The 13,206-nt window shown below is 37.7% G+C and overlaps 1 protein-coding gene across 1 annotated transcript in view; it reads right to left on the reverse strand.

Moving 5' to 3' along the window:
- Atrn (attractin) overlaps positions 1 to 13,206 on the reverse strand; it is a 115,005-nt gene that overhangs the window by 65,492 nt on the left and 36,307 nt on the right. The window contains exons 4-10 of the mRNA XM_028754192.1: positions 12,014 to 12,142; positions 10,801 to 11,006; positions 9,404 to 9,572; positions 6,940 to 7,030; positions 5,876 to 6,119; positions 3,415 to 3,598; positions 2,275 to 2,429 (exon numbers count right to left, since the gene is read on the reverse strand). Of these exons, the coding sequence (XP_028610025.1) occupies positions 2,275 to 2,429; positions 3,415 to 3,598; positions 5,876 to 6,119; positions 6,940 to 7,030; positions 9,404 to 9,572; positions 10,801 to 11,006; positions 12,014 to 12,142 (1,178 nt within the window). The remainder of the gene's footprint in view (positions 1 to 2,274; positions 2,430 to 3,414; positions 3,599 to 5,875; positions 6,120 to 6,939; positions 7,031 to 9,403; positions 9,573 to 10,800; positions 11,007 to 12,013; positions 12,143 to 13,206) is intronic.

Here is a 13,206-nt window from a genome sequence, read left to right on the forward strand (position 1 = left end):
GTCTCTACTCTTGTTCAGACTCTGTTCTCCAACTGTCTCTGACTCTTGCTCATCTTTTATACCCCACAATAACTCACCCCTCATACAGCCTCCTCTTAGTAATCAGCTCTGCCCTAAAGACATCTCCAATTGGATATGCCACACTTATTTCATTCTCTTTTCAGATCCTATTCCTTGTTTTATAATTTTCATTATTTTTCTTAAAGACATAGTCTTACTAGATAGCTCAGACTAGCCTTAATCTTGCCATATTCCTCACTCCCCTAATACTGGGATTACAGCCATGTACAATCATGTCCATATGTTTTTCTCTATATCTGCTTTTAGTTTTGGCAAAAGTGGTCCACAGCAGACACTTGTGAAGAAAGGGCAGTTATATTTCTGTCAAGACACACAACAGCCAGGTACTAGAAGTCATCACTGCTACTTCCATTACCTGACTCAAACCTCAGTAGGATTCTGCAGGAGCAGCCTCCTAACTGTCAGTAGTATGCCCCTTCCAAACCACTTATCACAATGCCACCCAAGAGATCTTAAACTGGTCATGATGGCCGTAAAGGCAGAAGTAGGATGGTTACCATAAGTCTTAAGCCAGCCTGGACAATAGTGTGAGGGTCAGACTTACAAAAAAAGAAAAACAAGAAAAATGTAAAATACCACAAACAAACAAAAAAATCTAAGACACACAAATGATTCTGTCACTTTCACTGTGAGACTTTTTAAAAGACCAACGATCCTTGGTACTCTAAATCCAATCTGAACAGTCTAGTCTAATAGTTACCTGCTACCTTTTGTGCTACTACGACAGAAAAAAGTGACAGTTCAAAAGTCTTAAATATTTGCCGTGTACTTTTCCTGCCTCTTGGTCTGCACTAAATGTCCCCTGCCTGGGAGATCTACTTGACTCTCAGCTTTCCTCAGGAGCAAGCTTGGAAGGCTTCTCTTCAAGAGGCCTTTCCTGACCACCATGCTCACCCCAGGGGCTTAGGAGTGCTCACGGGTAATTTCATATCTTCTTTTCAGCAAGAATCCTCCTGAGTTACAATTATATTGTCTTCTCATTTCTGCTTCCTCCAGCTTGAAGCTAAGGACTAACTATAGTGTATCCGCCATTCTCAATTTAAAAGTTCAGTGGCTAGCATAAGCACATGTGTTAAAAACAAACATCTAGGGCTGGCAAGATGGCTGGCTCAACAGTTAAGAACCCTCGCTGTTCCTCCAAAGTATTTGGGCACAGTTCCCAGCACCAACTTGATGGCTCACAAAAGTCTGTAATTCCACTTATGGAAAATCTAGTGCCTACTTTTGGCCTCCATGGGCACTGAACATACATGGTGTGCTTACCACACATACATGCAAAATGCTCATACACATAAAAGTAAACAAAATCATTTTTAAAAAAATGAGCACCTAATTTAGACTGGTCAAAATCATAGAGACAATGAAAATTATTTCAAGAGGCTGGAGTGAGGATGAAGAGGAACTATTATTTAAGGCAGAGTTTCAGTTTTACAAGAGGACAGCATGTAGATGATGTTACAGCATGAATAACACTGTGAATATATTTAGTTCACTTAAACTACTTAAAACATTAAGATGGTGAGTGGTATTATGTACATTTTACCAAATAAGAATAATTTTTAAAATGAATCTCTAGCCAGGAATACACTCCTTTAATCTTAGCACTCAGGAGACAGAGACAGGAGGATTTCTCTGAGTTCAAGGTCAATTTGATCTATATACTGAGCTCCAAACCAGTCAGACTACATAGTGAGACTGTCTCAAAAAAACAAAAACAAACAGAAAGAACATCATATGAATGATATTTACACAAAAGAGTAGTTGATGTTTATTTTTCAGGAATAAACAGACATTGCCCTCTTCTGGCCATATGTATATTGACATCGACAGCAGGTATAAAGCCAGGTTTCTAGGAAACAGCATATTCCATTAAACTTAACATAATTCTGGTGGGTTACAACTACCACCACTACTACATAAGGCATTTATAAGAAAGGAGATACCAGTTAACTCAGCCTAAAAAAAAGGATTCAAGCAATTAACAAGAGTGATTTCACAAAGAATTTAATGTAGTTTAATCCAAAGTAATGCTTTTCAATAAATGTGTAACCCTACTCAAATTAAATGCAAATTCTACCACTTGGACTTCTATTAAATGGTGCAATTATTCTAACATAGTGATATTTTCAATCCTCAGTGTTGCTCATGCACAAAGAAAATATTCCTGAGCTAAAACATCTTTGGAAAGCTTACCAATGTCATAAGCCATGAAGTCCGAGGAGAAGCATTTGGCACCGTGGCTCATGGAAGTGTCATTGTGTGTGTTCCCTCCGAACACCAGCATGGTTCCACTCACTATCACAGCTGTATGCAAGTAACGGAAAAATCGGCTGTCCTTAAGAATGGTCCTTTCGAGTTTATTTAAAAATAATAAATATAAGGTTAGTTTTAGAAGAATGCTTATCTATCTGCCAATTTACATGTAATTATTTTATAACTTCAGATTCAAATGTGCAGTACTTGATTTCCTCCTATATGTAAGCCACTTCCTTAAAAAGTCATGAAAATCTGTTAAGAATTTTGGGATACTGTATTAAAAGCCATAAAATGTTCATTCTCTATGGCTCCATAATTCCACTTAAGAATTCTAGGTAAGGATTATGTGAAATACAAATTAAAATTTATGCTCAGTGTTGTATTAGTAGGGCAAAAGCTAGAGCCCAGAACTTCCAACTGCATAGGCTCAGTGGTTCACAGCCACTAAAGACGGTGACCTCAGGGACAACATAAAATGACATTCACAGCACGGTCTCTAATGTATGTTGAGTGAGAGGGACAGAAAGGAAGAGGGAGGGGGTAGAAGAGGAAGGAGATACAGAGACCAGTGCTTTACAATTACATCATAACTCAAATTTATTTCCATTTGCTAAAAGTAGCACTCTCTTAAAGGCCAAGCTTCAATTCAGAAAAATGTATCAAATAGGTATGAGAGCATCATGTTTGATGACTTAAATGGATGAGACAGTATAGCCCACTCATGTGCAAGGTCCTGGGTTTGATCCCCAACACCAAAAAGGAAAAAGGAAGGATATGCTTTTTAAGTATGGATAAAATCAGCACAACTTTTATTGCTGAAAATCCTGAAGAGAGGAAATCTACACTACAGTTCAGTGGATGAGAACTGAAATCAGTCTAAAACACTAAGCACTTTCTAACTATCCTAAGAACAGAAAAGCTAACAGACAGCAAATTAATTACCTTAATTACTGTATTTATCTCCTAACTTTGTTACATACAATGATGAACAAAGGTCAAACCATAGCACAGTATTTTTCAATCAATTGTCTCTGCAGATTCTACACCATCAAGGGAAAGCTCTAGGAAAACACCCACCACATCTGAGTGTCCACATCATATCTGTAGAGGTCATCTGCAAGCCGGTATTTGTTGGCACTGAAAGCCTTGTAGCCACCATGAACATATAGAGCCTTGGTCCTGTGATCATAAACACTGCTGTGGCCATAACCCCCTTGCACAAGAGCACCCTGAGTATGTAATATACTCCATGTGTTCTTTTCTGGAAAAGAGACAATAGTTAAAGTCAATGTTCCTAGTCTTATGAAATAATAAATTATTTAAACCATTTAAACATTAGTTTAAAGTCTAAATACCTTAGAGCAAAAGAAGAAAGTTCAGGATATACTTTTATCTTATTTATAAAGAAGATCATCTAGGCAAGCTTGTATATGATCAGCACTACCTGAGCTCAGTGTGTTAACCCTTACCCCGAAAGGGAGGCCATCAGGCTGGGAAGAAGGTTCCCTGGGAGGAGCCTAGGGGAGCTGGATATGAACAAGATATACTGTATACAGTATGAAATTTCCAAAGAACAAGTTTTTAAAGATTATATTTTTGTTTTGTTTTGTTAAGATAAAGTTTCTCTATGTATCCTAGCTGGCCTGGAACTCACTCTGTAGACCAAGACAGCCTCAAACTCACAGAGATACACTTGCCTCTGCTCCTGAGTGCTAGGATCAAAGATATGTGCCACTGCACTGGCAAGATTCAGATTTTTAAAACAAACTTTAAAGCTTAAAGATTCAAAGTTCTCTTAAACAGTCATTTAATTCCCCATGATCTTCAGTGATTCCTTATGACTTACAGGACTACTTTATCAAAATTTCAATTCTAACTGATATTCCTATTATACAATGGAAAACAATAAACTGTATGTAATACAAGATTACACACTACGGTAAAATAACACTGTACTGGCCTAATATTTGAAGGACTACCCAAAATTATTTTAGAGTGCTTATTGTTTTACATTATGCTTATTTTGGTATCTAAAGCATTTAGTGCTATCTTTGGCTCCTTGCAAGCTGACAGTAAGTGCCAAGGCCCAGCCTCTGCTTGGGAAGGGTTCTGAGGAAGGGGTATCTGGGCACAGGGGAAAAAAATCTCTCCTCTCTCTCTTCTCTCTCTTCTCTCTCTCTCTCTCTCTCTCTCTCTCTCTCTCTCCTCTCTCTCCTCCCTCCCCTCCCTCCCTCCCTCCCTCCCTCCCTCCCTCCCTCTCTCTCTCTCTCTCTCTCTCTCTTTCTCTCTCTCTCTCTGACAGGCTTTCTCTGAATATCTCCAGACAGCTCTCTCTCTCTCTCTCTAGACAGCTTTCTCTTGCTATCCTCTTGCTGGAGACAGTTCTCCAAGCAGTGCTCTTTTGCTAGTCTAAAATACATTTTGGACAGCTCATCTCCTGCAGATCATAAGCCCAGTTACTTCAGGTTTCCTATGAATCAGCATCCTGGAACTCCAACCCTAGGGAGACAGCAAGCACACAATTCCTTTTAACATTGCAAAAGAATTCAGAAACCCTGTCCTAAAATTACCATTTTCACCACATCTGGACCTAACCTTGCTCTGTTCCAGGCCCACCCTGAACTCAGGACTTTGTCTGCTTTTGTAAGCAAAAACTTTTCTGGGTGGGATCCTCCAGCCATCATCACTCCCTAAATCTCTTTATCTGCTTCCTTAGTATCTTTCTGATGAGCTGGCTCACAGCGCAGCTGCTTTTGTTCCTTTAGATCTGTGAAGCTCCTCATACAATTCATATTGCATCCTTATATTTTTGCAAAGTTGACAAAGTATATATTTTCAAACTTATGTTTTTAGAGTTCTTTTTCGAAGCCTTAAGGGCTGTCCTGAAGGTCCCAGCATTTACTTCCCGGATTCATGCTGTCTCTGATTATCATGGAGTCATTCACATTAACAGGGAGGACATTCCTCAAAAGAGGAACACAAAATATGTACATTATTATACAAACAAGCCTTATGCCCGTGGCATGACATTCATGGAGGCCCAAGCTTGCTGACCCTTTCCCAGGGGTAGGAACCATGTCATTCTGTCCCCACAAGGACCATGCTGGACTCAACATCTTCCCCTCTTCTGTTTTTAATTTGAGGGTGCAAACGTTGACCATGAGTGCTTGATTTGCTTGATGTAGACTAAAAGATGAAATAAATCTCAATTTTCTCTCAGCTCTCCTTAATGCAATACAGCTGCCAATCTGGACCCACAATTTGACTTTTTGTGGTTTTTTTGACAAGCTTTTTCCCACTCCCAGACATCCCTTCCTCAGAACCCCTCCCAAGCTGAAGCTGGGCCATGACAAGTAAGAAATAGTTGTTGCACAGGGACATCAACAACCTGAATCTCACCAGTTATCTACTGACATAACTATTTCAAGACAAAGTACTGGATCAAGGCCATGCTAAATTTTGTTACAGTGTCCTAATAATAAGGGTAGGGATTTTCAATCTTATATTCAAGATGCCTCCACTGGAAAAAAATACATACCCAGGTCATATTCCTGCACAATGCTTATATATCCATAGAGTGGGCAATGACCGAAGATGACCAACATGACCACACGGCCAGATGCCAGTGTAACAATGTGTGCTGAGTGTCCGACCACTGCATACTGATCCTTAGCTTTGGGGGTTAACAATACCCATGATTCATTATGAATATGAAATACTCTCAGCTCATTGGTAACATTCCCTGTTGAATCAATTTTTCCTCCATACATGTAGATTTTATCCTATAAGAAAGATGTAAACAGGATTTTTAAAACCATTAAGAAATCAACTCTAGGGCCGGAGACACAGTTAGCAGTTAAGAAGATTTGCTGCTCTTGCAGAGGATCAGGGTTTGGTTCCTAGCACCCACATGGCAGCTAACAGCCACCTATAACTCCAGTTCCTAAGGTTCTGATGCCCTTCTCTTCTGGCCTTTAGAGGAACAGCATGCACAGACACACATGCTGGCAAAACACCCACATACATAAAATAAAAATAAATACATCTTTTAAAAATTCCTATTGGAAAACAGAAAATGATTGGTTCACAATCTCATTATTATCCCCAGCTTAAGATGTGTGAGTAAAATGGGCTTTTCAGTGAATTACTAGGAACTGCATAGAGAAAGAACAAACTAAAACAAGTCAATTCTTCATTTCTCTAAAACACTTTCACTACATGAAATGTATTACAGAATGAAATGACTTGGAAAATAAAGTTGCCTCATCCTACAATATACACACACACAATAAGGAGATGACAATGGCTACTCAGTCACATTGCATGCAATGTGGCTAAACTTGATAATAGCATAGGCTCACTGACACTACATAATCTTCATTGTTAACCATTTCCACTGTGATCATAGATAGTATCAAAGTACAATACCACGGATTAAAGTAGTTCTAACTTCAATTTCCAATTACAACTTGGTGAATTCTATAACCTCATCACATCAAACAAAGTTTACACCAATTAAAACCAAAGCTTAAGAGTATTCAATGACATACTGCAACAGGAAGTGTTGAACTTCTTGCTTGGTGAAGAGCTGAGATAGTTTACCTTATGTAATGCCAAAGAATGACCATATCTTACAACCACACTGTTCACAGAATGGTTTAGTGGAAGCCATTCCCTAGAAACCAGGTCATACCTGCAAAATAAACAGACCATATTTTCACCTAAATGACAAAACATCTTATATTCTTCTAAGTATGATATAATCCACTTCAGAGATTTTCAAGAAATCAACCAGGGATTACAGGGAGGCACATACTTCTTTGGCAAACATACCTTATACCTAGGCCCATTGAGAAACTCAAAATAAGGAAGTTGACTACATCACCCTAGGATAAGACAAACATCTACTGGAAGTTTCAGTAGTTTATTACAAACCTCTTCTACATAACAACCTAAGCCATCTGACATTTGATTTCATCTTAATAGCTCACAGTAACTTTTACTCATTTAATAATACAGACTGTAGGTCAGTATTGAAAAGGGAATAAAAATTAAAAGAAAAATAACTGAGCAGGAAAGATGGCTCAATGAGCAAAAGTGCCTGCTTTACAAGTCTGACTACCTGAATTCTATCCCTTGGACTACAGGGTGGGATAAGAGGACCAACATGTGTGTACAAAGGATGTGCACACATTGAGGAGATCTGGAGGGAGTAGAAGGGAGAATTTGGACTAGATATTATCAAGATCATTTTATATATAGATAGATAAATACATATAGATATACATATGAAATTTCCAATGAATAAATATTTTTAAAGAAAATTATCAGTATTTCTTTTGATATAATCTTTTGCATAAGGAAGCTACAACTATAACATTTCAATCATCCTGTAAATGCACTTAAAATTCTAAAATACAAAATTAGTAAAATAAAAATAAATAAATGTTTAGAAAACTGACATATTTTTCTGTATAATTTAAAAAAATCCTTCTTTCAATATTCCTTTTGCAAAGCAGTATAATTGTGTATGTGTATGTGTGACCTTCCACTTTTGTCTTTAGTTCTGAATTTTTAGAATTATTAGCTTGATCATCTCATTTCTACTAGTTTCTCTAGTAGACTGTTCTTTCATATTGTACATCACTTTCCTGCCATTTAACTTGTTTTAGAATGTTAGAGCTTTCATCAATTTTATAAGGGTTTTTCACTGTTATAAATTACTTTGTGTGTTTTAATTACTATACCTGGGGTAATTAAAAAACTGTATGTGGTGGTTTGGTTGACATTGGCCCAAGTAGGTTCAATTGGGTCTCTCATTGGTGAACTGTTTTGGAAAGGACTAGGAGGTGTGACCTTGTTGGAGGAGTATGTCACTGGGAGTGGCCTTTGAGGTTTCAAAAGCCCATGCTAAGCCCATGCTAAGCCCATGCTAAGCCCATGCTAAGCGCACTGTGTCTGTCCCGTCCTATCTCGTCTCTTCTCCTCCTCCTTCTCCTCTTCCTCTTCTTCCTCCTCCTCCTCTTCCTCCTCTTCCTTCTCCTCTTCCTCCTCCTCCTTCTTCCCCTCTCTTCCCCCCCCCTCTCCTCCCTTTGCCCTTTCTTCCCTCCCACTTGCCTGAAGATATCAGATTCAAGCTCTCAGCTATGGCTCCAGTGTTGTGCCTGACTGCTGCTGTGCTTCCTGCCATGTTCATAAACTTACTCTCTGAAACTTTAAATAAGGCCCTATTGAAATGGTCTCTTTTAAAACTGCCTTGACTGTGGTGTCTCTTCAAAGAAATAGAACATTAACAAAAATACTATACCAAACTACCTAATAGGCCTACTAATTTTAAGATGAATGCTACTACTTTATAATCACTAACAGAAAAAAATTTCCAGGCCATAAAAGTTAAGTATTTATAAATCTCTTCTTGAATCTGTTCTCTATAACTAATAACTCTATAACTAATATGATAATGTATATTCTACCTTTAAAATAAGACTTTGAAACCTGGAAATTATTAGACAAAGGCCAAATAACACTAGTAAGCTATAAACTGAAACCATCCGACATATGAAAACTATTAATAAAATCAAAAGATAAAGGAACCCTTATTTATAAAACTTACTATATACCTAAAGCAAAATATCAGAGAAAGTACCTTAAAAAGATAAATTATTCTTATTGTGACAATGAATTCTTTGGGGATTTCAATTGTAGAACATCAACATATAACAAGAAAGTTTAGAAGAATACTACCAAAGTTTAAACAGATTTTCCTCAGTAATTACTTATGATTTCTTGGCTTTTTTATTATTTTTGCATTGTAGTTTTTCAGGGTGGAAACCTAAGCTTCTTGCAAAAACATTTAACACCACTTTCAGAGCTGGTAATGGCTCAAAGGGCAAAGCATTACAAGCCTGGTAACCTGAACCAAATACCCAAAACTCATGCATAGGTGAAAAAAGAAAACTAACCCCACAAAGTTGTCCTTTGATCACCACTTGTACACCACTGCATACACCCCTTTATATACACTCAGTAATAATAAATAAAATGCTTTAATTATAAAGCCACTTACGCTAAAACCATGCTGTAATCTGAATGGTTGAACATATATCCGCCAACAACCCACATTATATTTCCATTGACCACAGCTTTATGAGAGGCTCTGGGAAGCTTTAAATCAGAATATTCCTCTCGAGTCCAAAAAGACTGGTTAGCTGGCACAGGAACTGAACATCCAGGACCTAGTAAAAAAAACAACAATAAATAGCTTCACAAAATGCAGCTTGAAAGTTTATAGTATTCCGACTTCTAAGATAAGTGCAAACAATACTTAAAGAATCATGTTTCCTTTAGCATTCAAGTGCAAATATCTTTAACTTGTGGGGTTTTAAACTTTTTTACACATACAGCCATTTTATTTGTATGTGTGCTTATTTACCACTTGCCTGCTTGATAGCTACTGATGTCAGAAAAAGGCATTGGATTCCCTGGAACTAGAGTTACAGATACTGTGAGCTACTAGTGGATGCTGGGATCAAACCTGAGTCCTCTGGAGAGCAACCAGTGAGTGCTCTTAACCAAGAAGCCATCTGCTTAGCACCTAACATGAGTTTTTAATTTACTCAAGATACAATAATCATTCTCTAATAACACACTTTCTGATAATTCGGCAATATTCAGGTTAAACTTTTTTAGTAGTAAAAATCTTGCTTAAGCAGCATTTAGAGGAAAGGGCAGACCAAGGGGTTATTAATTCAAGTGGGAAAGACATTAGGGTTAAAATATAATGACAGATCAAAATCGATCTTCTGGTAAATCCAGGAGCTGACGAGATGAAAGAGACAAAGAGAGAACTTTGTCCTCTACTGGGACTCCTGAAAGGGGGAAGGTACTCAAGCGTGCCTACTATTAACTCCTTAATATCAACTAAACTGACAAACTGAAAACATTTAAAGGACCACTTTCTTTCAAAATAAAAAGGTCCTGAGGAGATAATCATAGAAAGAAAATCACTAAACCAATGATGGCTGTTTCCTCAAGACTTCAGAGAATTCCCTCCAGCTTCCTTAGTACCTAGCTGTATGGGTAATGGTGTTAGATGACAGCAGTGAGCTTCTAACTGGTGCCGATCTTCTCTGAACACAAACCAGTTTTGTTAGGAAACTGCGTGCGTACTGCTGCTTGTCCATCTCTCAGCTTGACTCTCTGCTTCTCTAACACCAGATCATGTTCCCTAATTCTCATGAATAAGTTACAAAGGATTTGTCAAACCTTTCCACAATTCTAAGCACATCAATAACAACCACATATATGTAAATTTTAAAGAATCTGAACAAAGGGAGGTGACTGCTCAAATGCCATCTGATACGTGATTAATATAAGGCATACAGCTGCTAAAATAAACTCCCTTACAATTTACTAAATTAGGACTTTCTGTGAAGGAAAGGACTTTGAAAGGGCAGCTCCTACCCTGCCAGTGAGGGAAGCAGGAGCAACCTCTGGTGTCGCTTGCATTACAGATGCCTCGGTGAGGAAAGCCACAGCTGTCTGTACAGTGAGGAATGTCACACGACTCCCCTTTCCAGTTTTCAGAACATTCACATTCAACAGTGCTGCTGCTGTTACCGCTCTTACACTCTCCTCGGCCTGAGCAATTATTCGGACACATGTCAAAACTACAAAGACAGGAGAAAACTAAGTCAACAATTTCAACTAAGCAACATTTCAACTAATGCAGACCTTCCTCCTACAGTTTAAGTTTGGTTCATTTCAAGTGTTGGCCCAAGTGTGCTCACTGAGCTCTGTGTAGCTAGAGCCCTAAGGCTCAAGTAAGGAAATCACATCAACCTTGCTGGATTCGCATATGAAGGAGGAAGAATAAATAACTCAGAAAGTTAGAGAAATTACAAAACAATAGAGATTTGTGCAAAACCACTTAGACTTGGCTGGAGGCTGGCAACCAGGATCCTCCTCTTTCTGGTAGCTCATTAGCAATGAGTTCTACAAAAGTGCCAGGTTCATGCTAGGAAGTGGAGGAAGGAAAGGGATCCAAGGAATTGCCAATATTCATGGCACACATTTCTCTGTAAAGATTCTAAGAATTAACAGAGTTTAAGATTACTTTCCAGAGATGTAGTTAAAGGTCTTCAATAACTTTTATCAACTCATTTCAGAGGGAGAAGGGCAGTTAACTTCATTTATGAGATTAAGTGTCTCATAACATGACTTAAGATAACAGTACTGCTACAATTTGAAATGACATAATTCAGACTTTTTAAAAGGGTGTATTAGTGAACTATTACAATAGTTTAAAAATACAGATTTCTTCTACTGATGATTATTACTGATATACTACTAGCCTTTGTTAAATTCACTTAGCAAAACTCCTGACATTTTCTTCAAGCAGGAGGAAGAATGTCTCTCTCTTCCAGGAGATAGATGCTCAGTGACAACAACAAGAACTGTGGTCCCAACCACTGGGGCTGACATTTGTTTAACCTTTTAGCTCCTGTTTTCTCAATTATGAAATGAGAAAAAACCAGTGCCTACCTCTCACTGAATACTTAAATGAACTTTAAATAAGAAAATCCATGTTAATATTTAGCAAGGAGCCTAGCTGTAAGCCCCCCAATATATTAGTGTCTTTTGAATAGTATCGCAAATATTAATCGAAATATCTTACTTGTAAGTGATATTAAATCCAGTCAGATTATAAGCAGCATCACTGAAAAAATGCAGCAGTGCATAACCTGAAGTGACAGTGACCTCAGGGGCTGTCTCATTGCCATCTCTTTCAGGAACAATGAGGCCACTGAAACATAAACACAGACCAGATTACAACAATTCCAACAGAATCCATCTATATAGCTTTCAATCTGAGTCTAGTCAGTTCTGGATCTTCTGAGGAACAGCTCTGAGTACGCCAGGCTTCCTTAATTCTGTTATTGTTAATCCCGTGGCTCTTGGTCCAATATACAGTGTAATCGTAACTCTAGCTAGCCTCAAACTCACAGACCCACGTGCCTCCACCTCCTGAGTACTGGGATTATAGGCATGTGCTACTATGCCCAGCTTCTAAAAGGATTTGAAATCAATGACTTAAGTTTTTTGTTTTTTTGTTTTTGCTATAAATTTTTATGGTACTCTTGATTACATTATTAACAAAATTTATGAATTGATAATTGTCAAATATGTACTGCTGAAAGAAAATATTTTACATATTTTGTAATATGTATCATATATTAATCTTTTTAATATATTTTATAGATGTTTTATATAAATAAAATAGAAAAGTTAAGTGAATTTATAATCCTTATACTATTAGTTTTCAGATGTATTTTTGTTGTTCAACTGGTAACACATATCTTATGTTTATAATACACCACAAGCATTTGTTACTGAAGGTTCCAAAGGCTCTCCCTAGAATCTCAGTAAGAGCCTATTGGGAATATTTGAAGTATTGGATGCCAGTAAATTCATGTGAACTCATTTATTGAATCAGTGACTACTATTTTTAAGACATTTGACCCACAATACCACCTTGTTTTACAAAAGATACATGCTAACTTGAAGGCTGGGAGTGGTGGCACATGTCTTTAATTCCAGTACTTGGAAGACAGACCCAGACAGATCTCTGTGAGTTCAAGACAAGCATGGTCTACATAGTGAGTTCCACGTAAATATGTCCGTGTGTATAACTTGAAACCTCAATATAGAATGGAAGTGTCTACCCCCACTTTACCAACAGTAAGGAATATTATAATGTCAGTCTTGCTCATTTAATACATGATGTACTCACAAGGGTAATCATTTTCATGTTTAGTTGCTCCTTTTGTTTGTTTGCCATTCTCAATTCACTGCAACCACTACCCCAAT

Source organism: Grammomys surdaster, unplaced genomic scaffold (genome assembly GCF_004785775.1).
Source record: "Grammomys surdaster isolate TR1022 unplaced genomic scaffold, NIH_TR_1.0 129, whole genome shotgun sequence".
Lineage (NCBI taxonomy): Eukaryota > Metazoa > Chordata > Mammalia > Rodentia > Muridae > Grammomys > Grammomys surdaster.